This window comes from Salvia miltiorrhiza, chromosome 8 (assembly GCF_028751815.1).
Source record: "Salvia miltiorrhiza cultivar Shanhuang (shh) chromosome 8, IMPLAD_Smil_shh, whole genome shotgun sequence".
NCBI lineage: Eukaryota > Viridiplantae > Streptophyta > Magnoliopsida > Lamiales > Lamiaceae > Salvia > Salvia miltiorrhiza.
The window spans coordinates 56,652,667-56,678,784 of record NC_080394.1 but is presented as its reverse complement, the minus strand read 5'-3'; the positions used below and the strand labels follow the sequence as shown (position 1 = coordinate 56,678,784).

At 35.6% G+C, this 26,118-nt stretch overlaps 4 protein-coding genes across 8 annotated transcripts; 2 read left to right on the top strand and 2 right to left on the bottom strand.

Moving 5' to 3' along the window:
- Positions 1-5,502: 5,502 nt before the first annotated feature.
- On the top strand, positions 5,503-7,542 carry LOC130999336 (putative pentatricopeptide repeat-containing protein At1g12700, mitochondrial). Its single transcript, XM_057924854.1, has one exon. It carries the CDS (start codon positions 5,648-5,650, stop codon positions 7,481-7,483), a length of 1,836 nt encoding a protein of 611 aa, XP_057780837.1. The 5' UTR covers positions 5,503-5,647; the 3' UTR covers positions 7,484-7,542.
- Positions 7,543-10,723: 3,181 nt separating this feature from the next.
- LOC130999367 (uncharacterized) lies at positions 10,724-13,349 on the top strand. 4 transcript variants are annotated; one of them, XM_057924898.1, is made up of 8 exons: positions 10,724-10,875; positions 11,302-11,424; positions 11,498-11,602; positions 11,679-11,765; positions 12,390-12,440; positions 12,515-12,608; positions 12,740-12,783; positions 12,869-13,349. In XM_057924898.1, exons 1-8 carry the CDS (start codon positions 10,801-10,803, stop codon positions 12,884-12,886), a joined length of 597 nt encoding a protein of 198 aa, XP_057780881.1. In that variant the 5' UTR covers positions 10,724-10,800; the 3' UTR covers positions 12,887-13,349. The 4 variants fall into 4 exon arrangements, with proteins under 4 accessions (XP_057780881.1, XP_057780878.1, XP_057780879.1 ...); XM_057924895.1 differs by having other exon boundaries at positions 12,699-12,783; XM_057924896.1 differs by lacking the exon at positions 11,498-11,602 and having other exon boundaries at positions 12,699-12,783.
- A 75-nt stretch (positions 13,350-13,424) lies between these two features.
- LOC130999370 (uncharacterized) lies at positions 13,425-16,399 on the bottom strand. Its single transcript, XM_057924902.1, has 2 exons — positions 15,701-16,399; positions 13,425-14,933 (listed from the first exon to the last, which is right to left on the bottom strand). The coding sequence occupies exons 1-2, from the start codon at positions 15,748-15,750 to the stop codon at positions 14,279-14,281; spliced, it is 705 nt and encodes a 234-aa protein (XP_057780885.1). The 5' UTR covers positions 15,751-16,399; the 3' UTR covers positions 13,425-14,278.
- Positions 16,400-21,612: 5,213 nt separating this feature from the next.
- Positions 21,613-24,970, bottom strand: LOC130999325 (pentatricopeptide repeat-containing protein At1g63330-like). Of its 2 annotated transcripts, XR_009093470.1 has the most exons (3): positions 22,820-24,970; positions 22,534-22,616; positions 21,613-22,402 (listed from the first exon to the last, which is right to left on the bottom strand). XR_009093470.1 is itself a non-coding variant. In XM_057924840.1 (2 exons), exon 1 carries the CDS (start codon positions 24,801-24,803, stop codon positions 22,851-22,853), a length of 1,953 nt encoding a protein of 650 aa, XP_057780823.1. In that variant the 5' UTR covers positions 24,804-24,970; the 3' UTR covers positions 22,404-22,616; positions 22,820-22,850. The 2 variants fall into 2 exon arrangements, 1 of the variants encoding a protein (XP_057780823.1); XM_057924840.1 differs by lacking the exon at positions 21,613-22,402 and having other exon boundaries at positions 22,404-22,616.
- Between the last annotated feature and the right edge of the window lie 1,148 nt (positions 24,971-26,118).

Sequence of the window (26,118 nt, the reverse complement as noted above, 5' to 3'; positions counted from 1 at the left end):
GAAATTAAATTGCATGCATTACGTGTTGATACAACACGAATCGAAAATTATTTTAATTCAATTCAGGAATTGCTAAAACAATTCATGCAATCAATTGTGTAAGATGAATCGAAAATCACAAATGCCGAATATCGCCGGAGAAGAAGATTAGATCAGACACCGATAGAAAAAAATTAAAATTGGGGATAAGAGATAAAAAAAAAAAAAAAGCTAGAATTTTTTGGTTATGCAGAAACAAAATGAGGAATAAGGAAAATGCAATGACACGTATTCATCACTCCTTCAATCAATTCATTTAAGTGTAATCATTTCAGATATGGAAAACCAACCTTTCCTAATTACTAGGCGCAAAAATTGGGGCCAAAAATCTGTACACGAATGGTCAAAGAAAATATTTTACTCTTCTACCCTATTTCCTAAGATTGGTATGAATTCACAGTTTATGTAAGTGAATCGGACGATTTCAATATTTTAGATCTGGACCGTTGATTTAAAGGAGATCTATGGTCAATATATATTCCTATTTTATACACTAAGGGGTGTTTTCACCCTAGCCCTCCCCTATATATATAGGGTTAATGGTTGAAAATACCCTTTTTCATAGATAAAACCTAAAATGTACCCACTTATTTTAAAACATACAAAATGTACCCACTTTGGACAATTTTGCCCTTCAGCTATTTCCACCCTTTGTTTTGCTATGTCCAAGAATTCTCTTTAATTCATTATATGCATTAAAATTGGGGCTTGAATGGTATATCGGCTGGAAACTTTCCTCGTGCCCGATAGATTACCTGGTAATCTGGGTCTGGACTGTGAGACAACGCCACGTACCTTTAAGCAAAAAACAGTGTTAAAGATCCTTTTTCAAGAGGTATATACAGGACAATGAAGCCAGGAGGCTTGTGTTCACAACCAAATGTGATCACAAAATCATTGTGCAAAGGCTCAATGGAGCTTTTCATCGATCAATGCCAATCAAATTCCGCAGCAAGCGTGGTGATGATGGCAGACTCCGGAGACCCCAAATGAAGGATCAAAGGAGATTCGGAGAAGTTTTGCTCAAATGCAGAACTGAGGGATTCCCAAATCTCTCTGAGGAAGAAACTCAAATCCTCAAAGTATCCCTGATATCACACAAAGATATCAAGGAGGAAGAACAGGTGTCCATTGCTGATGTCAAAAGGAGAATCCAAAAGTGTTACCACGAGGATCCTTTGGCATGGTGGGACAAGAACCAGCTCAGAGCAACCTTGAAAGTTAAAACTGGAAAGGAACATGAGTTCGTAAGGTACAAACCTATCCTGATGAACCCTCAAGATCAACAGGATATGATGAGTATAATCAAGGAACACCTTGATTTGAAACTGATTGAAGGAGGAAGATCACCCTACAGCAGTCCTGGATTTCTGGTGAGAAATCATGGGGAGATCAAGCGAGGAAAGCCAAGATTAGTCATTAATTATAAAGGGATTAATGACATTCTTGAGTTCGATGGATATTTCATCCCAAGTAGAGAACACCTTATCAACTGCATCAGAAGTGCAAAGGTATTCTCAAAGTTCGATTGCAAATCAGGTTTCTACCAGATTCGCATGGAGGAAGGGAGTAAAAAGTTCACAGCTTTCTCAACTCCTCAAGGACATTATGTCTGGAATGTCATGCCAATGGGGCTAGCCAACGCGCCTCAGATATTCCAAAGGAAGATGGATAATCTCTTCAAAGATTATTCTTCGTTTATGTTTGTTTATATTGATGACATTCTTATTGCATCAAAAAATATTCATGAACATGTCAGGCATCTGGAGATCTTTGCGGATGTTTGTCAACAAGAAGGATTAGTGCTGTCTGAAAAGAAGGCAGTCATAGCCACCCAGAAGATGGAGTTTCTGGGGATCGAGATCGATGAATCCGGGATTATTCTACAAGATCATATTGTGGAAAAAGTCCAGGGATTCCCGGAGGATCTCAAAGAGAAGAAGCAGCTCCAAAGTTTTCTCGGAGTTGTCAATTTTGCAGGGATGTTTATCAAAAATCTTGCAGAACACAGAAAGGTCTTCAGTCCACTACTGAAGAAAGATGTTCCATTCATATGGAAAGAGGAACATCGAGAGGGTATAAAGAAGTTGAAAGAGATTTGCAAAAATCTCCCAAAGCTTTCAATACCACAAGATGAGGATGATCTGGTCCTCTATACAGACGCGAGTGATTTCTGGTGGGCAGCTGTGCTCACAAAGATCACCCCTTTTGGAGAAGAACCTTGCAGATACTGTAGCGGTCTTTTCTCCGACGACGAAGCTGTGCGATGGCACATCAACGAAAAAGAATTCTTTGCAGTGCGAAAGGCGTTTAAAAAATGGCCGCTTTTCTTACTTGCTAAGAAATTTGTTTTGAAAGTAGATAACACTAACGTTAAAGCTTTCTTAACAAAAAGGATTGAATCTAAGCCTGAAAAATCTAGATTGCTTAGATGGCAAGCCGAATGTCAATATTATGATTATGATATTGTCATTTTGAAATCTGATCAAAATGTTCTTGCAGATTTCCTTACAAGGGATGGAGCTCCCTGAAGTGGAGGCCATCGAGGCAATACAGGGGCAGCTCTTTGCAAGTCTTGAGCTGTTACAACAAGAATGGCAGAAGTGTGTACTACACACTAAACAAGCTGGAAAGATACAAGCGGCTGACGAAGCCCAAGTATCCAACCAAATCGATAATTGCTTCATGAAGATGTTCAATCTTCAGGAAGTACTCAGCAAGCCGCTCTTGCGCGTTGTCCGTGAAAACCGGGCTAAAGCAATGCTTTCCGTACAGGGCGGATTACCTGTAGTAGGGGATTCAAGTACCCCTAACACAAGTCCTGAGAGAATGGCTTCACAGCCGGACGCTCGAGGAAAAGATGTTGTTAAGGGGTCACACCCTGAATCAACATGTCAACCCTCCACCTCTGGGGTAAAAGAGGAAGAGATCAATCTTAGGCCCATGACAGGCCAAGTTAAGGTTGATACTAATTTTATTGATATTTCTCCTTCCTGGCAGATGTATCAAGACCGGTGGGAGAAACTCATCACGAGAAAGGGCATTAATCCGGGAAATTGTCGGGTTGATGTTGCAGGGAAATACCCTAGGATTTGGACAACTCCGGGAGCCAATCCAAATCACATCAAGGAATGGTATGAGTTTGGGGCTTTGGCCTCAGTTTATACTACTGCTCCAGCCTTCAACGAAATCAAGGGTCTACCAAAGTGGATCCAGAGAACGGTGTTTGAAGCCTGGGAGAACAACGAGTCCCTTAAACGGGGAGATGTTCTAGAACTATACTTCTTCAGTGCAGCACCAGAACCCGTCGGAAAAGGAGTCTATGAAGCTTTTCATTTCATCAAGCTTCGGAGACCAGATACAGGAGCCTTGAACCGGATCAAAGTTCCTGATTTTCAAGTCCCAATCGCCTCAACCTTTACGGAGGAACAAATTTCCACGAGACGAGCATGGGGTCTATGGGTCTGTCTCACAGAGATGGACAAAATGAAGTCCAGATTTAAGTTCTTTCAAAGTTCAGATCTGGGAACGTTCCTGGTTAACACTATGACAGGAACAACAACCGAGTTTGCCGAAAAATCTTTCGAGAAAAAGAGGCAAACGATTTGGGACAACAAGATTGCGGGGAGCAAAGAGACTCGTCGCCAATTCTGCAACATGGCTCATCTGGGCCAATGGATCGAGAAAATCTGCGATCAATGTTCGTCGCAGAAGGAGCCAGAATTCGGAAAAGGTTTCTTCCCGAAACCTGACAGAAGGAGGTTCCGGTCTGATGAGCATGACAAGCATCAGACTCCAAAGGGAAGAACTCCGCGGGCACCAAAAAAGTAAGGTGGCCGACAAAGCAAAGTGAATCATGTGATTCACAGCAAGAATCGCACCCACAAAAACGACAAAAGTGGGTGGAATGACAGGAGGACCACTCAGCGCTCCAGGACAAATGTGAGTGGAAAGAAAGCAGCCGGCCCCTACCAGCATTATCACAAAGCAATAAAGCAAGGGCCCAGCACATGTGACAACACCAACAAGTGTCGGCAATAATGGCCAACAAAAGAAGGTGGCTGTCAATTTCAAGCAAGCTGGCCACGAAGATAGCATCCGAGGCCAACCACTAAGCAATAATAGAGGGTATCAGACCTCTATAAAATCACAAGTGCTGGAGAGAAGAAGGGCATCAGAAAATTCACACCCATTTCACACAACACACATCTTCTCTCTAGAAAATTATCTTTGTATTTTTTACTCTGTTTTCAAAGTTTTTAGTTTTAGTTTCTTTTTATTTTTATGTACACAAGGATTAGCTACTATGAATAGCTAAACAAGTTAGTCTCCTCCCTTGGGGAGTTTTTATGAAATAAAATTAATTATTATATAATTCCTCTATAAACGCTTTGTTTTTGTCCAACTATTCCGGGTTGAGTAAAAATATTTTCTTTTCATTTTTTAACAAAAATATTTGGCGTCGAGACACAGTGAAGGAGGGAAACTGATTCCTGAAGGTGACCATTCGGCGAAAGCCGGAACACAGTGAAGGAAGAAGGTTGCAACCATCACTTGCGAGTGTGTGGTTGGACGAAGGCCGAGGAGGCAAGAAGTCCATAAAACGCGATAAAAGCTCCTGAAGGTGACCAATCGACAAAAGGTATACTGTTGATTTATGATTTGAATTATTTCGAAGTGTTACGGAAGCATGTTGGGCCTGTTGACTGTTTAAAAACATAAATGATTATAATGAATTTTAGAGAATCATTTGTTCAAAGGTTGAAGTGTATATTGCTCGATGCACTCGACGTGCTCGTTTGTTTGTTGGCGAGCAATACACCAGAATGTGCATAAGGGTATTATTGTCTTAAATGGGTAGATTTTATATGTTTGGTAAAGGGTGGGTACATTTTTGTTTTTGTCTTTGAAAAGGGGTACTTTCCATTTTGCCTCTATATATAGGGGGCCGCTCCAATGAGACCCCCTAATTTTAGTGAGATCTAGGGCACGACCTGGTGCGTTTATTTCATCAATCCTATGGCTGATATTGTATCTGGAGGGTGATTTTTTTTCGCAGGGTTCGAATCCTGGAGAGAGCAGAATATTTTAAATTTTGTTATTCATCAGTATATACTGCATTGTTCATCAGTATATACGGCCCTGTTCATCAGTATATATGTATTATTCACTACGATTTTTTTAAATTTTATTTATCATCAGTATATACATCTTGTTCATTAGATATGCATTTTGTTCATTAGTATTATATGTCTTATTCATTGTACTCATGTTACACGAAAAATAGGGGGTCTCACTGGAGCGCGCCCCTATATATATATATATATTGCGTGTATTTGTTTTAAGTAAGGGCACAATAGTCATTTTGCTTTTGAACATGAATTCTTATTATTTTATTCACCGCAATTTACTTATCAGACTTTCTTTACCAAAAAAAACACGAAAATTGAAACCCCAAAACACTTGAAATATTTCATAATGCAAAATTTGAGCTAAGAGAGTGAGAAACCCTACAAAAACTGGGAGGAAATTGATAGATACTTTACCTTTATTTCCCAGCACTCCGAATTCCCCAAAACTCGTTTTTTTCACCAAAACTAACCCAAGAATGAGGTCGAACCACGCCGCCATGTTTCTGCCTAGAATTTTGTCAAATTCTTCATCTAAATTCTCCACTTTTGCCATCGCTTCTCTACATTCTCAATCATTTCTTCTACCCAGTCTTAATTTTGATAATGCCAGCTGCCAAATGAGACACTTCTCCGCCTATCCCAGATTCGATTTTGGAACTATACGTGAGCCCAACGATGCCGTCGCTCTATTTCGGGAAATGGTGAGGACGCAGCCGCTCCCTTATCTTTCTGTTTTCAGTAAATTGTTGAGTACTGTGGTGAAGATGGAACAATACTCTCTTGCCCTTCATCTGATCGACGAAATGCTTCAAAGGGATGTTCCTGTAAATCACTACATATTGAATATTGCGATTGATTGCTACTGCCGACAGAAAAGACCTGATTTTGGGTTTGCGATCTTAGGCATTTTTTTCAAGCGTGGGTACGAGCCTACTGTTGTAACCTTTACCACTCTCATTAAAGGGTTATTGTTGGTTGGAAGGATCCCAGAGGCAACTAAAGTGTTGTGGAAGCTGTTGGTCTACCAATTATGCGAGCCCAATGAACAGACGTATAGTACTATGATTAATGGGATATGCAAAGCTGTAGGTACTCTCCATGCGCTGGAATTGCTCTGCTTATTGGAAAAAGAAAAGGGAATCTACAAACCCAATATCTATTCTTACAATGCACTCATTGATGGTCTATGCAACGAAGGAAAGGTGGACGATGCTCTCCAACTCTTCTCCTCTTTGGGTGATAAGGGGATTTCACCCGATGATGTGACATATAATTCAATAATTGAGGGGTTATGCAATAGGAGAAGAATGGACGAGGCTCAAGACGTTTTGAAGAAGATGAGTGCTGATAAGGTCTACCCAGATGTGTGGACGTGTAATATCTTTGTGGATGCTTGGTGCAGAGATGGAAAGGTGGAAGAGGCCGAACATATGTTGGTATCTATGAAGGAGATTGATGTTCAGCCCGACATTGTCACATACAATGCATTGATTAATGGATATTATTTGCAAGGGAAAATGGACGAAGCCGAACGCATTTTCCAATTGGCAGTGAGCTCTGGAATTAAGCCCGATATCATAAGCTACACTAGCTTGATGAACGGGTATTGCAAAAAGGGGCAAGTCGATGAAGTTTCACGTTTGTTTACCATAATTCCCTACAAAGGGTTAAAGCGCAATGTGGTTACTTATACCATAATGCTAGAGGCCTTATTCCGTGAAGGCAAATGTGAAGACGGCTTAAAGCTTTTCAAAGAGATGGAAGCTCTACAAGTGTCTCCGAATATAAAGACTTACAATGTCTTGCTGGATGGTTTGTGTGGAGCTCATCGTATTGGTGAAGCATTTTCGTTGTTGCATACCATGGAAGATAAAGGCATCATTCCTGACATTGTGACTTATACTATCCTTATTGAGGGACTATGCCATGATAATAAAGTCACACAAGCAAAGGATCTATTCAGCGAACTTCCATCCAAAGGTATGCAGCCTAATGCCGTAACATATACAGTCCTTATCGGTGCACTTTGCCAAGATGGGCAAATAGAGGAGGCTAAGGATTTGATGATGCAAATGGCAAACAACGGTTGCATGCCTGATCGTGTGACATACAATGTTTTTGTTCAAGGTCTTCTCAAAAGGAACAAGATACATGATGCAATGCCAATTTTGGAAGAGATGAATGCAAGGGGTTTCACACTTGATGAGACTACTTTTTCGATGTTGATTGAACCTGTGGTAAGGGAAGGTAGAGATAGTGTTCTATTTGATAAGATTAAGAAACTTGTACCAAATGACCTCTTTTCTAGATAGGTGTAATGTTGTGTTAGAAGTTGAAGAATTATATTACCAGAACTAAGGTGAAAGTATATGGAATTGCACATTTCCTGGTTGGCTGTATTCTTCTATGGAATTGGAATTCAATTTCATACCAAAACAGTTTACTAACTTGTGCAAAATACGAACATTGTCCTTGTCCTTGAATAGATTTCTGGGAAATATGTCAGAATTCTTCTTTGAAGCTTTGGAAGAACTAAATTTACAGTTTAACCAGCTTTCCAATCCATTGATAGATTAACTATGAGAATTGATTTTGCAATCTTGAAAAAGTTTGTATAGGCGGCAACAAGTTGGAAGGGGTTGTGTGGGAAAGTCTATTTGGAAATCTTACAAAACTAGTGATTTTAACTGCATCTGAAAACAAGTTGATTTTGAGATTAGATGAGCACTGGATTCTCCCCCTTTCCAACTTAGAATTGACATGTTAAAATTTCACATCTTGCAACACTGTAAATACTGAGAAATAAGCTGCCGTCCATACATAGAAGAAAGAGACAAGAACGACAGTGATGGGAAGAAGGTGAAACACAAGCATCCCTTCACCGAGAAAGAATATGAGGAGCTCCAGGTATACATACTTAATTATACATTATCGTCATGGATATTGTAACGTGCAATTTGCGTTTGCAGCTGCAAACTGTGATAGCTGAAAATTTCCCTGATGATAACTCCCATCAGAAAATTGAGAAAATGTTCAATGTGGTCAGAAAGTAGGAACCACTTTCCTACTTTCTCATTGGTGCACTTTGCAAAGAAGGACAAATAGAGGAGGCTAAGGATTTGATGATGCAAATGGTAAACAACGGTTGCTTGCCTGATGGTGTGAATTCAATGTTTTTGTTCAAGGTCTTCTCAAAAGGAACAAGGCTAGTGATGCAATGCCACTGTTGGAAGAGATGGAAGCAAGGGGTTTCACACTTGACAAAACTACTTTTTCGATGTTGATTGAACCTGTGGTAAGGGAAGGTAGAGATAGTGTTCTATTTAATAAGATTAAGAAACTCGAACCAAAAGACCTCTATTCTAGATGAGATTAAGTAACTTGTACAAGTGCTTATTTGTTTGTTTAATCTCTATGTTTTGATAGTTTTATATGCTTGAATTGTGTAGTTTTAATAAAGACTAGTATTTTGATGGTTGGATTGTGAAAACTGATCAAGATAAACTGATGTTTACACATTTGAAGAAAGTATTACATAGCTCCAAACATGATTTCTTATTCTATTTCTTCTGAACTTTTTTCATTTAGGGATCACCTCGTTTATTTTGTATAGCAATCATCTAGCTATTAGCATACATAACAAATCTTAGACCAATTTGTGATGAAGAAAACATGATTAGTTACAGTGTATGTGTGTTGGCCAAGCGATAAGGCTTTAATTACTAAGGCCAAAGGTCTTGGGTTCAAGTTCTTTTTGGTGTGGTTTTTAAATTTTTTTATTTATTTAATATTGTTAATTTATCAAAAAAAATATGATTAGTTACAAAAATTTAATTTCCCACCGTTGTTTCACCGGTGACAGTGGCTAGGTCGGCAATTTTTCATCGGAGGAGACATAATTTGCTAACAAATCCATAGTTAAAACTTAAAATCACTAAAATTGGAGAGGGAAATAGGATTGCTGAATTAGGGCTCAAAAGGATTGTGTATGCAATTTGACCATGATTTGGGGAAATTCCTATTTAATCATTATACCCTCTTCGTCTAAGAAAATTGTAGTGTGGTTTGAAGAGTATAGGGGTTAATAAATTGTTGGAAGATGTTTAAATTGCGAGGATGTTACAAATAATTGATATTTATAATTTAGAAATTAAATTATATAACTTAAATTCGAAAATAAATTTACAGAAATAATCTATACTAATAGTATTGGCTTTGTAGATTGCTTATTTTATCTCTCCTATATACTTTAGTTTAATTTAATGTCAATTTTATAAATTACATATTATATATTTATAAAAATATATTAATTTATTAGATATTACACTAAATGTATTTGATATATATCTAATATAATATATAAATGAAAATGAAATTTAATAGAATATTATGTGAGTTTAGATTAGGAGCAATCTAATAGAAAATTTAGACAATGCTATATATTATAGGATAGATACTCTTTGTATTAATACAAGACATGGTTTTTTGGAAAAAAATACAAGAGATGTTATTTGTATTAAATATTTATATGAGTTTAAAGTAGGAGTACTCGAAAAGATACAGGACATGTTATTTATATGAAATATTATATTAGTTTAGATTAGGAGTAATCTAGTAGAAAATTTTGAAGATGCTATGTTAAAGGATTAATACTATTTGTATTAATAAAAGACATATTATTTGTATTAATGTATTGAGGCAAAATGAGATACACCATTTTTGAAAGATGAAACATAAAATCTACCCACTATTTTTAAAATAATAAAATCTATCCACTTAGAATATTTTTACCCTTATGTGTAATTCGCGCATTGCTCGACACTGAAGCGTCGAGCATTGAACTGTCGAGCATCGAGGTGTCGAACAATAGTACAAATTGAACTATTGCTCGACGCCTCGAGTGTCGAGCGTGTTGAGCAACTTAGAACTTTTGAGCAAGGCGAGCGTCGAGCATTGAACTGTCGAGCAAGACGAGCAATAGTTCAAATTGAACTATTGCTCGACACCTCGAGCATCGAGAGTCGAGCAACTTAGAATTGTTGAGCAAGGCGAGATGTCGAGCATGGCGAGCTAGGGGATTTGTTTGGTATTTTCTTTTTGTCTTAAGGATATCTTAGTTCTTTCAACCCCCGAAATAGATAAATTTTATATATTTATTTTATAGTGGATATATTTTTGCTTTTGTTTTTCAAATAGGGTAAAAACTATCTAATGTATTTTAGTTATTAGAAAGAGTTGTAGTAGAATAATGTTCAGTAAAAATTTTAAATAAGAATAATTTAAACAAAAATATATATGCAATGGAAAAAGCTTTAAACTTAAGTAGTTTAATGAGTGCGATGAGATATAAGAAATTTATTAATTTATTGAATATTATTTTACTTTATTAAATTTTATTATTGTTTAATTATTAAACAGATCAAATTAATTGAAAATTTAAATATATTATATTTATATTTTCTAGTATTTTTTTTAGGAACTATTTATATTTTCTATTTTATCAAATAATAATATTGATTGCGCTTTACCCTCAAAAAAAAAAAAAAATATTGATTGCGCTTTCTCTACTGGTAATAAGCAATTCATTTACACAGAAGTCGCAGCTTTCTGCTTAATTACGGCCATTTCCATGGCTTCGAGAACCCAGAGCAACGGACGCAGCTTCGAATTGGAGCTCCAACTCGAACAAGAAGTGGAAAATAAGGTAATTCAATATTTCTGATTTCCTTTTTTTGGTCGGGACATCGCTTCGAAGATTAACAAATTCAGACTTTTTTACTGTGACTTAGGTCAAATTTCGCCTTTTCCGTTTCGATTGCCATATTGATTAGAGTTATGATTTGGTTAATTGTGGAACAATATGTGAATTTTGATTGAGGATTAACAATATTCAATACTAGGGGTTTTTCTAATTTGTCAATTTGGATGATGATAGTGCACTATTATATTTTTAATCGATTAAATGTAATTTTCGCCATGTCCTCTTGAGAATGTATGCTGAGGGATTATATTGATTTGTTGCATTTTTTTTTTTGTATTCATGTGATGTGAATTCAGAACTCAAAGCTTCGCGAAGTTGTTCTTTATCTATGTTGAGCTGGATTTACTGTCTTTGCTGTTCTTCCTTCAGCCCCCAACCGTTGAGAAGGATGCGGAAGATTCAATCGAATCATCCCCTAATCGAGAAATGACCACGTACTCGCAGCATTACTTTGGCAGTATCAGAGATGGTTTCTCCATCAGCATCATTGAGGTATTACGAGGAAGTGGCAAATGTGCTTTATGTTTAGTATTTTGTGATATACATTTGAGTTGTATCCTATTAGAATATGAAAGAAGAATACGGTCTATTTGTGTGGCCTTCAAGCGTCATTCTGGCTGAGTATGTTTGGCAGCAAAAATCACGGTTTTCTGGGGTTAATGTTGTTGAGGTGAGACGGTTATTGTTATTTTACAGTCGGCCTGTTTCCTGAGTTTTATTTCAATCTCATTTTCTGGCTAAAACAGCTCGGTGCTGGAACTTCATTGCCTGGACTAGTTGCTGCTAAAGTGGGTGCGGATGTGACACTGACTGATGACTTGAGTAAAGCAGAGGTTGGATTTCTTGAGCCATCATCATGAATGAGCTGGGGTTTGTATTTCATGTTTGAAATCATCGTGGTTGGTAATGTTTAATTTGCCATCTGAGTGGAGTGTCGCAGTTTTGGTTTCTAATCGCCAAAATTTAGTTTCAGCTACTTGATATTTGAGATGAAAAGTTAAGTTTGGGTTATTTCTGTGTTTTACGTATAGAATTTAAAGTGTTTTGTATTGTATGTTTGAGTTCAAGAGCGCCTTCTGTTTTTATATTTCTTGGTCAGTGGAATTTTGAGAACTTTAATGTTGGATTGATTGATGATGTCAACAAAGCAGAGGATAAATCATGTTGGAAATAGCCTTGGTTGATAATAGATTAGCCTGCTACGATTTTAAGGCATCACTTTTGTCGCAGTTTTGATTACTAACTCATCAAATTTATAATTTCAACTACTTGGTATTTAAAATGTCAACTTGGGTTTGGGTTCTTTCTGAAGTGTTTTGAACATTTTAGTTCAAGAACGACTTCTGTATTCATATATTTCTTGGTCAAAGAAATTGTGAGAACTTTTACTGCTGGAAATTCATAGCTAAAATGAACTTTTCATTATAATCTTGATTGTGCCTTTTCACTGTCTCTAGGTTTTGAGTAACATGAGACGGGTTTGCAACATAAACGACCTCAAATGCAAGGTATGCATCACTGTCTTGTTCGTTGCATGTGATAACACGTTCTTTATTAGGATGTTACCGATTAGGCTGTGTAGGTTTTGGGAGTGACGTGGGGCGTATTTGAAGCTCCGATCTTTACTCTGCACCCTAAAATAATTCTTGGAGCTGATGTGCTCTACGACACAAGTGGTAAGATTGAAGAACTCTTCCACTTCCTCTATACATAATCCATTGGATCTGATTTGTTTTTCTTTTCGAATCACATGGTGTGCTTCACAGCCTTCGATGATCTATTTTCGACTGTAACGTTTTTGCTGCAGAAATGCCCAGATTCTGTTTTCATCACCACCTATCACAACAGAAGGTACTTCTTCAAACACCATTGCAGCTTCCTTCACTCCAAACATGATTTTTTTTTCAAGCAAGAAAATAACAGCAGCCATTTCTAGTGGGCATCACCTCATTGAGTTCTTGATGGAGAAATGGCGTCTGAAGTGTACGAAGCTACTCGACGGCTTCTCCCTCCTGCCGCCTCACAAGGCGTCAAAGCTGAGCGGCGACATTCAGTTGGCCGAATTGTTCTGGATGAATTGAGTTCCCGTTGACAGCATCACCAACAAGTGCCGTGATGTCGGTAAGAGCCTCTGCCTCTCGTGCACATCACGTTGTCGCGATCAAGGATTGAGGGTAAAACGACTGGCTTAAACCTCTTACGGGTAGCGAATGTATCTTATAGACAGAGTTCAACATTGCCCCATCACTTACATTGAGGTAGAGTCGTTAATGTCTGAGGCTAAATGTCTCATGTTCGAATCTATGGTCTCACAAGCTTTAAAAAATTATTTACACATCCTACACCGAATGTAATTTGATTTTTCACATTTGTGTATGGTCCTCGATTTGTATCGACAAATCTAAGAATTTGCCAAATTTTACGTGTTAGAAAATAATCATTTTCACAAGTAAAATTCGATTAGATAATTAAAAAATTTGGACACGTCGTAATTATCTATATATGCAATATGAGATGTTGAATAATGCTATAATAGAGGATGGTAAGTGTTGGATTACAAAAATACACACATCTACTACCTATGTCTCTACACTTCCAACATACATCTAATTTTAGGCAAGACACAAAATACTAAGATACGAGACGTAATAATAAAAAGATTGTAGAGATACAGAATCCCAAACCCCTATCATGTCCACATTTATTAGACAAGACACACAATACTAAACATAATACTACTAATTAAATAAAAGGATAATCGCCCCTAAATAACAAATTATCATTCAATTTGACTTCACACGTAAATAAAAAATTCTGCCTCTAAATATACAAACTTCCAATTGTTTAATTTTTTATACAGTTATTAATTTTCAGTGAATGAATATCATCGTGGCTAGCTGAAGTGACATAAATATTCAACTATTTCCTTTAGTACATCGGCCGCTTATGCCATATAGAAATTTAGGCATCCACCTCAAAAATTAATTTGGAGTCAGACATTCGATAATCGTGCGAACTAAAAAAATTGTGTATTTGGAGGTGGAATGTGTGTAATCAGAACAATCGTTGCCATCCTGGCTAACTAAAGTGTCAAAATAATGTCATCACGTCTATAGTTGGCGTAGACATTCAACTGCGTGTTTTAGTATATCTATCATTTAAGCGTTCAGTCGTCCAATTCAACATTAATTTGGAATCAATTAATAATTGTATGAAAAAAAATGTGAACAATTGACATGTTCGTGTATTTAGAGGCATAATTTTTAGTTCACGTGCATAACCATAATTTGGTTTGATAAAGTTCACGTGTTTAGACGCAATTAAAAAATAATTAGGAGCGATTACCCTAGGCGGCGGCTTCCTCCTCCTCCTCCGCCGCCTTGGTGCTCACCTCGATGAAGAAGGAGGCGTACACCGCCGTGGTGAGATAAACGAGCAGACCGGCGCCGACGAAGACGACGAGCGTGGCGAGCGCGTGCACGGGCTTGCCGCCGCACGAGTAGACCCCGAGCTTCACCTGGATGAACTCGACGATCGACAGCATGAGGAACACGCAGCCGGCGACGGAGCCGACGGCGGATCCGAACAGCCCGTATTTGAGGAAGTCCGGGTCGATGTCGGCCTTGTGCGGGTCGGTGGGGTCCATGCTGTTGATGAGGTTGATGGAGAGCTTGAGGCTCTGCGCGATGAGGGAGGAGAAGAGGAAGAAGCTGAACGCCGCCACCTCGTACACGATCAGCCGCCGCACCGTGCCGGGGCTCGCCGTGCACTCGGGGCGGGACGCGGCCGTGGCCGTCTCCGGCACCGTGAGGGAGAAGCCGATGAAGATGGACATGGTGAAGAGGGAGTTCACGCTCACGATGCCGTCGAGGGCCGTCACGTGCACGCTCGACAGCCGGCTGGCGGAGGCGACGGCGGCGGTGGAGGAGGAGGAGGGTTCAGGTGCTGCGTCGGCATCGGCGGCGGCGGTGATCTCCGGTGTGTTGTTTTGAGACTCCATCCTGCACGTGCTTGATATTGGTTATCGTGAAAAATACATTTTTATGTGAAAACTAAACAATGACGAATTCAGGATTTTCAAATTAAAGTTGCAATAAATAATTAAATGATTATAAATATATAAAATATTTAATGATAAAAATAAACATACCCAAATATTGTTTAATTTGAAATTTAGGATTTGTTTTTAAGTTGAGCTTATGTTTTTCTTTGAGGTTATATTTTTAACACAAAAATTTGAGTACAACTGGGTGTATCATATAAGAGGGTTGCACATCAAACCCTGACCCGCACTCGAACCCGAACCCGCATCCTGATCCAAATCATGTAGATGACACAATTCTGGATGCGAGTGCAACCCGATTGTACAGTACAATCGACTTTACCCAAGACCACCTCTATTTTTAATTGATATGCAAAAATTAAATCTAAAATAATTTTCGTCCAAATACTAATATTACTACTATTTTTTGGAGGGATGCAGCTGCGGCCCTCATATTCCAAGCTGAATTTGCAGTGAAACAAAATGTATGAAGTTAATTTATATTTACTGTGAAATTAATTACACTTCAAAAAAATGGAATTTTCGCTTTTTATAAGATTTGAACAAAAATTGATGTATTTATGGTAGATCTTCGCGCTCGAATGATTAAAAATAATTCCCATATCGTTTTTAATTTAAATAGAAGTTAGTTTTTTTTTTTTTTTTTAGAATTAAGCAGAAGTAGTGCTTTAAAGATACAGATAGAGATATAGAGAGAGAAAGTACCCGTTGATAGTTGGAGAATCTACCGGAGCTACAGACAGCCGTTTTTGCATTACTTTTTGTTAACCGGAAAAAATAGATGGAATTTGGTTATGAATAATTAGAGGTGTACGTGTGGTCATATATATATATATACTAGTATTTGCACTCGTGCAACACACGAAAAATATTTTTATATTTCATTATATATAAAATTGATATTAATTTGATTATTATATAAAAAAAAATTCTAAATATAATTACAAAAATACTGTAATTTAAGATAAATATTTTAGTTTAAAATTAAAAAATAAAGAATAATTCACATTAATAAAAAATGATATTGTGAAAAAAGAAAAAAATATAAGTATTTGGAAAAAAATAGATTTATTCAAAAAAAAAAAAACAGGAGAGAGGAGAGTGAATTTTCTTAAGTTTTAATCTTTAAAAAACATATAATTTGGATATTTTAAATATAATATTTACATAACATATATCAAATTAAAACTCTCGTCATGATCTTTAATTTGATACGCATATCAAATATTTTATAATTAGTCGAATTTCATAATTTTAGAAAAGAAATAAGAAAAATAAAAATTTAAAGAAAAAGAAAAAAAATATGTATATCTTATAAATAAACCTTTAATTTTATTATAATCACAAATTTGCCACTCAATTTTGAAATTGATTTGAAATCAATTTGAAAAATTGTGAACTCCCTTTTTAATACTAGTATAGATATATATATGGGCTTTAATTTACTATTGATTTAAAAGGAAATTAAATAGAGGTTGTGGTAGTTTAACAGAATTTTTTTGACTACTATTTTAATAATATTTTAATAGTTTTGCATTGGCTTGTATGTGTACGGATGATGTCGCTCTGGAATAAATTAATTAAAAATATATAGATTCTCATCCAATTATTTGACTTCATAAAATTGATTCATCAATGAGTAATTTTGGCGAAGATCCTTTGCATTAACCAAGACATTTGGAATTCAATTTTCATTCTATATTGTTTACAACTCCTTCCGTCCCACGAATCTTGACATGTTTTTCTTTTTGGGTCGTCCCACAAATCTTGACATATTTATAAATAAGATAATAATTATTACATTCTCTCTCCTACTTTATCACTTTTATTACCTTCTCTCTCTTACTTTATCACTTTTATACTTGAAACACTAATCTACAATTCCTTAATTCCCGTGCTGAAATCAGACGTGTCAAGATTAGTGGGACGGAGGGAGTACTATTTTCTTATTTTCTATACATGCAAATTCCCACCGTTTTTGTGAATTTTCAATGATACATTTAATTATTCGTAAATATAATTAATAGAAGATGTTACATAATTAAATTTATCTCGACACTGTTTTTTATTTAATTTGATTTCGTAATTTTTAATTTTCCACAATAGAATATCCTCTCATCCATAAATTACTATAATTACTTAATTAAGTCTAAGTTGAGACTTTATGTATTAATATTTATACCCTATAAAATCTTTGATTATAAAGTTCAAAGATAAGATAAGAACATCAAGACATAATTATACATATAAAAAATTGGATCATGTACAGTTAGGTAAAAAAAATTATTTTATCTTTTAGTTGATTATTTTGGGGTGCTTTATTTGACCAACACCAACATTTTCTGTTTGGGATTTGGAAACTTTGTCTAGGTCATTAATGAACAATGTAACATTAATGTTGTTTAGGTTTGGTAAATACGTGTAACATAAATTGTGTTTGAATATTCTCATTCCTCTCCACTTTATCAAAATTAGAGTTTGTAATTAATTAATTAAAATTGAGCCTTAATTAATCAAATCAAATACGTGTATATATATATATATATATATTGAAACTCCCACTTTAAATTTTACCAAACAATTAAAGTATATATTTATATTCATAATTGGTTGACATTCGCCCAACAAAAAAAAAGTGTTACAATTAGTTTGGTTTAAGACAAAAGAGTTTATCCAAAAATAACGATTAATTATAATTAGTTTGGTTTAGTTTTTAGCCCAATATATATATAATACTACATGATTTTGATTTAGAAACTTCATTTTCATGTGTTACATATGATTCGATTTAGAAACTTTCATGCTTAATTAATTTCTAGAAGAAGTCAAGTTAGGCATGCATGCAGCTGGCTGCTAACGTTAGACAACAAACCAAAACATAGAAATAAAGTCTTGTGAATCACTAGTGCACGTTCACCTACTTTCCCAGTCATATTTATTACAGATAATATATAAGATTATATATAGAGAGAGGTAAAGAATTAAGTGAAAATGTTGTAATGAAAATGAAAATGAATTTGGAGCGTCATATGTCCAAATAAATATATGGTTGACATTCATTTAAATTAATCGTGTGAAATGAGCGAGACTAACGAACAAGTCAATAAAATATCTAAACAAATCAATGTACTGTACAAATAACATTCTCATTTGGGTTCAAATCATGAAGGGAGCAAATATTTCACCACATTAATCAAATACGGTTGTTCATGCGTTATAGTATTAATTTGTTTGTAGATTTTATTGACCTGTTCATTTTCTCCAATAACGATTGATTTTCGTCTCGATTAGTACTTACGTACAATAATATCTTTTTGTTTGATAAATATAATTATATAAGGATTGACGGTGTATAAATTGATCATTAGAAGAAATTTAAGCTAATTTACAGCTTATGTACATATTCTTTTTTTACTACTTGAAGAAAAATAATTATGTATTATTTCCTTAATGAAAATTGAAAAGGATATAGGCATGACATCCTATGATGCACGGATTCTTCAAAAAATATCACAGTGCAGTATCGGATACGCGCAGGGTGCGATTCGCGTGAGATTCACACGGGATTCGCCAGGTGGCGAATCCCCTCAAAAAAAAAAAAAGGGATTTGCGAATCCGATTCGCGCACCCACAAATAGGGTGCGTTTTGGGCTATTTTGCAATTTTTTCAATTATTTTTGGATTTTTTTGCAAATTTTTCAATTTTTTTTGGGTTTTTTTGTAATTTTTGAGTTATATTTACATGCAATTTGAAACTTTTACATGCAATTTATTGAAATTTTTACTTTACTTATATTTGCAATGCAATTTTTTTCATTATTTTTGGGCTCTTTTGCAATTTTTAAAGAACTTCATTATTGAAACTTTTACTTTTAACTTATATTTGCAATGCAATATTTAATTTGTGAATATTCTTTTCTTTTTTCAATTTGATTGGTCACATATAATAAAATATATATAAATATAACAGACGTATCCTTCACGAATCGCACCCTATAATTTTTTAAAATCCGTATCCCCGCATCCGAATCGTATCGCTCCCGGACCAGCCCCTCGCACCTGTGCAACATAGATGACATCTTACATGGGAAATATCATAACTGGCAAAAAGAATTGCAAAGTCGTTAAGGATTTCGTGTTCTTTAAAAAGAATGGTGAATTCTATAATTTAATTTAAATTTATTAGAATAATAATATTTATGTTCTACTTCGCACACAATAAATATATATACTAGTATACTAGTATTGTATTTCACACGCATACACGCACAAATTTGTTTCAACTCGAAAATTGTTCTCGATAATAATGCATCGAGTCCTTTTTTGCAATTCATACTAAAATCAATTACAAAATAAGTGTGAGCTATAATACTATATAGGGTTAAGTATCAAATCTCTCCCCATCGATGGCGTCCCTATCACGTATAGGACCCTATAGTCAGGGTAAGAGCTGTTTACTACCTTAACGTGGCAAAATCGTACCAAATACCCCCCTGCATTTTAACGGCGGTTAACACCGTTAGAAAGGGTTAAGTATCAAATTTCCCCCTATCGGGGAGGTATTTTGTGCGATTTTGCCACGTTGAGGTAGTAAACAGCTCTTACCCTTATTATAGGATCCTGTACGCCATAGGGACGCCATCGATAGGGGGGAATTTGGTACTTAAACCTACTATATATATATATTACTCCCTCCGTCCAACGAATCTTGACACATTCTCTCTCATATTTTATCACTTTTATATTTTATTAACTACACACTTAAAATACTAATCTACAATTCCTTAATTCTCGTGTCGAAACCAAACGTGTCAAGATTCGTGGGACAGAGGGAGTATCAAATACTTATTCTTCCTCATAAAAACATGAACATTTCTATTTTTGTACATTATTTCAAAAAAACCATCATGGCCTACCACCACTTTTTCTCAATTAATTCATTACTCATACAACACTTTATAAAGTGAGGCTCATTTTTTATTTACAATAATTTTCAACTAATATTTCTTAAGACTCGTGCCACTTTCAATTGTTTATGTTTTTGTGAGTTGGATGGAGTATATGGAAAGTTAGGTATATATAAAAAAGATAGTACGATTATGCTAAGAAAATTTTAACGTGTAGTATAAAACTAAATGTAATATTAAATAAAACAACATATATATAGATATGCTAAGTAATATATTACGTGGAATCCACTCATCTAAGATCATTCCGATTTTCAAATTAATAAAAAATAAAAAAAATATTCTGATTTTCGTTAAAATTCAACCACGTCTCAGAATTGATGATTAAAAAAAACATAAAAAGGCAGAGAAAGTCTAGGATTACTTGATCAATGAAAATTTGGAAAAGGGATTTGTAGAAAAATCCCTTAGAAAAAGGGATTGTAGAAAACTAAAGCTAGTTTGGAAAAGTTTATTCAACCCTTCTTTAATTTTAGCTTATCACACACGTTAATTAATTAATTTCTTAATTCATGAAAATAATACTAATAATAAACTAATTTACACTCAAACAACTAATAATCAACGAGAAGAAAGGTTAGTTTGGCAAAGATGATTTGGACACTTCGTTCCAGCTTATCCCATACATTAATTAATTTTGACAAAAGATATTATTATGAGCTTTAAATTAATATTAAGGGTGAGCAAGTTTTTTAATCAAAAATTGAAAATTCGAACCAAATCAAATCGAAAAAATTGATCCAGTTATTCCAAAAAGAAAATTTCAATTTTTTTTTTCCAACCGATTTGGCATTTGTCATTTAGAAATTTAAGAAATAAAATACTTCATCTGTCTATGAAACAACTTCCTACTTTTCATTTTTTGTACGTCAACAAAATAACTTTTTATTTATTTTTGAATTATACCCCATCAATTATAGGTATCTTATTTACCCTTACTTTTCACTACTTCCAATACTAATTAAAATATTTTTTCATCATTCTCAATGCACTTAATAATTTTTGCTCCAATTTTAATACACTCAACACTATTTTTTCTTGAAAATCTGTGTCACTCTATTTTATGAAGTTCTTTCATGGACGGATAGAATATTATTCACTGAAGTTTGAATAGCAAGACAGAAAAATAATTTTGGATGGAAATTGGAGGCCCATTTTACTCATGGGCCTAAGCACAAAATAGTCCTCATCATAACTGATATATTCAACGTTTAGAAATTTTATTTTTCTTAATAAAATAGTTATTGTGAATTCAGAAAAAGTATTATAATTTTCTCTATTAAAATCTGAATATATTTTCAAATATCCACATTTTAATAACTAGCAAAAAGAGTGTACATCGTACTCATAATTAGTGTTATTTTATTTGATAAAATAAAAAATATAAATATAATTTATTGGTCTATTTAATTCTATTACATCTTACAATAATTTTTTAAGAAATCTATTAATTCATTACTTCTACTATAATTTATTGGATATATATATTTATTTATAAACCTTATGTATAGATATATATCACATAGATTTAGTGTAATATTTAATTAATTAATATATTCTTATAAATATATAATAAGTGATAAATAATGTAATAGATGTAAAATAGGCAATTCACATGTTGTGCCCAAGACTCTTTTTATATTAGTAGTATAGATATAGATATTGATATAACATGAAACAAATTAAAAAATCATAACAAATTAATTTTTAAGGGCATTTTGTGAATATACGTTTAGATAAAAAAAAATTAAATAATATTCTCAAAGAGGTTTGAATAAGTAACATCCCAAAGTATAGATCTAATCCTTTGTCACGTCGTGTAATAGTAACATTCATAATATATACTGAAGCACACACTTATAGCTAAAACTAACATGTATTACAAAAAATAAATATATGATTATAATGAAGAGAAATCCTACTCATCTATATGATAAAGCTATGAAATCCAAGCATTTAAAATCATCATTACATCGAGATTAAACAAACAAATAAGCTATAAATGTACTTTCCCCTTACTTTCTAGTAAAATAATTCTTCTAACACAACATAACACCAATCTAGAATACAAGTCCTTTGGTACGGGTTTCTTAACCTTATCAAATAGAACACTATCTCTACCTTCCCTTACCATAGGTTCAATCGACATCGAAAAAGTAGTTTCGTCAAGTGTGAAACCCCTTGCACCCAAACATGAGGCAGTTAAAAACTATTGACAAGTGAAAAACAATTAATACACAGATGGAGCTCAGCATTAACATCTCTCTCTCTCACTTGTTCCTATTCATACTGTTTCTTGCAGCAGTTCTTGTTCAAGGTGATGCTTTTCTATGGTTTCCTATTTTCACCCCAAGAAAACTAATTGCTTATTATTTTCAATGCTCAGATTTTGACACCACAGGAGGTATTGGAGGGTCTCGAGTTCACATCAACTTACAAGCTGAGACAAAACAGAGATCTTGATTTCAATCAAGAATTCATATACATTATTCTTACATTGTGAAACTAAATTAATTTTAGGAAGATGGGAAATGAATGATGATTGGATCAGTAGCTCCAATTTGCACATACAATGAATGCAGAAGTTGCAAGTCAAGGTGCATAGCTGTGCAACTCCCAATCCAAGTAAACAATCCCACCAACAGTGCCTACTACTACAAAACAACATCACAACTACAAAATTGAAATATTTTAAATCATCATAACATAAAGATCAAATAAACAAATAAGCAATTGTACTTTCCCCTTAATCTCTATTGCAATAATTCTTAACCTTCAAACACAACATAAATCTAACTAGAATAAAAGCTTTTTGGTACGAGTTTCTTAACCTTATTAAACAGAACGCTATCTTTACCTTCCCATTTCACAGCTTCAATCAACATCGTTTATGCAGTTTTGTCAAGTGTGAATCCCCTTGAATCCATCTCTTCCAACAGTGGCATTGCATCAAGCATCTTGTTCATTTTGAGAAGACCTCGAACAAAAACATTGTATGTTACACTATTTGGCAAGCAACCGTTGCTTACCATTTGTGTCATCAAATCCTTAGCCTCCTCTATCCGCGCTTCCTCACAAAGTGCACCGATAAGGATTGTATAAGTTATGACGTCAGGCTGCAAACCCTTGGATTGGAGCTCATGGAACAGATCTTTAGCCTCCTCTATCTGCCCTTCTTTGCAAAGTGCACCAATGAGGATACTATATGTTACGACATCAGGCTGCAAACCTTTGGATGGAAGCTCATGGAACAGATCTTTAGCCTCCTTTATCTGCCCTCTTTCGCCAAGTGCACAAATGAGAATATTATCTGTTATGACTTCAGGCTGCAAACCTTTGGATGGAAGCTTGTCGAACAGATCTTTTGCTTCTCTGACTTTGTTGTCGTTGCACAATCCCTCAATGAGGATACTATATGTTACTATGTCTGGAACGATGCCTTTATCTTCCATGGTATGCAACACAGAAAATGCTTCATTGATACGATGAGCACTGCATAGACCATCCAACAAGATATTATAAGTCCTTATATCCGGAGACACTTGTAGAGCTTCCATTTCTTTGAACAATTTCAAGCCGCCTTCACATTTGCTTTCACGAAATAAAGCCTCTAGCATTATGTTATAAGAAAACACATCGCGCTTTAACCTTTTGGCGGGAATTATGGTAAAAAGTCTTGAAACTTCATCGACTCGCCCACTTTTGCAATACCCGTTCATCAAGCTATTGTAGCTTATGATATCGGGCTTCATTCCAGAGCTCATTGCCAGTTGGAAAATGCGTTCAGCTTCGTCCAGTTTTCCTAGCATACAATATCCATTTATCAATGCGTTGTATGTGACAATGTCGGGTTGAACATCAATCTCCTTCATAGATATCAACATATGCTCGGCGTCTTCCAGCTTTCCATCTCTGCACCAAGCATCCACAAAGATATTACACGTCCACACATCTGGACAGACCATATCAGCTATCATCTTCTTCAAAACGTGTTCAGCCTCGTCCATTCTTCTCCTATTGCATAACCCCTCAATTATTGAATTATATGTCACAACATTGGGTGAAATCCCCTTATCACCCAAAGAGGAGAAGAGTTGGAGAGCATCGTCCACCTTTCCTTCCTTGCATAGACCATCAATGACTGCATTGTAAGCATAGACATTGGGTTTGCAGCTCCCTTTTCCTTTTTCCAATGAGCAGAGCAAATCGATCGCCTGTAGAATATCTCCAGCTTTGCATAACCCATTAATTATAGTATTATACGTATACTCATCGGGCTCGCACAGTTGGTAGGCCGACAGCTTCCCCAACAATTTAGCTGCCTCTGGGATCCTTCCAACCAACAATAGACCTTTGAGTAGAGTGGTAAAGGTTACCACAGTAGGCTCGAACCCACGCTTGAAAAAACTGCCTAAGATCGCAAACCCACAATCAGGTCTTTTCTGTCGGCAGTAGCAATCAATTGCAATATTCAATATGTACTGATTTACAGGAACATGCCTTTGAAGCATTTCGTCGATCAGATGAAGGGCAAGAGAGTATTGTTTCAGCTTCACCACAGTACTCAGCAATTTCGTGAAAACAGAAGCATAAGGAAGCGGCTCCGTTCTCATCATATCCTGAAATAGAGCGACGGCATCATTGGGTTCACGTATAGATTCAAAATCGAATCTGGGATAGGCGGAGAAGTGTCTCCTCATTTGGCAGCTGGCATTATCAAAATGAAAACTGGGTAGAAGAAATGATTGATAATGTGGAGAAGTGATGGCAAAAGTGGAGAATTTAGATGAAGAATTCGACAAAATTCTACCGAGAAACATGGCGGCGTGGTTAGACCTCATTCTTGGGATAGTTTTGTAGTTGTGACCACTGAAATTAAAAGCTGAAGAATTGGGGAAGCTCGCTGTTGAAGAAGGAGAGATAGGGTTTTGTGAGAAAGGTAAAAAACGAGATTTGGGGAATTGGAAGTGCTAGCTGGGGAAGAAGGGTAAAGTAGATCTGGTTATATTTGACCCAATCTCAGCCGTTCAAAGAGTAATCGCATTTGAATAGAGGAAAACGCATTTCAATTTCCTATCAATTTAATAAATTCTTAAGAATTTTTTTGTTCTTTTGTGTTGGATTTTTCGGATTATTTTTTGCAATCATTCTTGGGATAGTTTTTGACTTTTGTGACCACTGAAATTAAAAGTTGAAGAATTGGGGAAGCTCGCTGTTGAAGATAGAGAGATAGGGTTTTGTGAGAAGAAAGGTAAAGTAGATCTGGGTATGATTAAGAACATCAATAACCGTGCACCCAGTCCAGCAATGGTATTGCACCCGTTCGGACTCAATAGATTTTAATTTTTTTTTTAATTACGGAAATGAGGCGCGTGTAGCACACCCATCCCCTTCGCTCCACCTTCGCAGCAGGAGCGTTCCATCGCTCCACCTCCATTGCACCAGGGTGCGGCATCGGTTGCGGGTGCGATAGATCGGGATCGATCCCGGCTTCGCACCCGCCGATGTTGATGCTAATGGTGAGCCGCTGGATGTTGGATTTTGTGTTGGATTTTTCGGATTATTTTTTGCAATCACATTTAGCTCCTCCAAAATATGATTATGACTTTCCATTAATTAATTTCTGAGTTTGGCTCAAATTAAAACTGCAAATAAATAATTTACTAACTTAAACAAGAGTACTGTTAAACCCACATAATATGTGCGCACATAATTGATCTTTTTGGTTATTTTACATATTTTCAAACCTTAAAAAAATAATTTTATTTATTTGAATTTACGTTTTACATAATTATCCATGATAATTATAAAGGAAAAGATTACCCATAATCTTTTCATACTCCCTCCGTCCCGTTAAAGTTGGTCACGTTCTTTTCGGCACGGAGATTAAGAAATATATTGTTATGAGTTAATTAAGTGGTTTCATATGTTTAATGACTTTTGTTTATTTGCTTAATTAGTAAATCTGCCAGCAACTCGCCGGCGACCGGAGACCGGAGCACCACCACCACCGACCACCTTCAGATTCAAGAGCACCACCCTCAAATCTGAAAACAACCACCACCACCGTTGCCGGCGCCCCTCGCCCCCTTCTCAAATCACAAACCAGATCCCACCACCGGGCATCTCAAAAACATGCAAAAAACTTCAAGAATT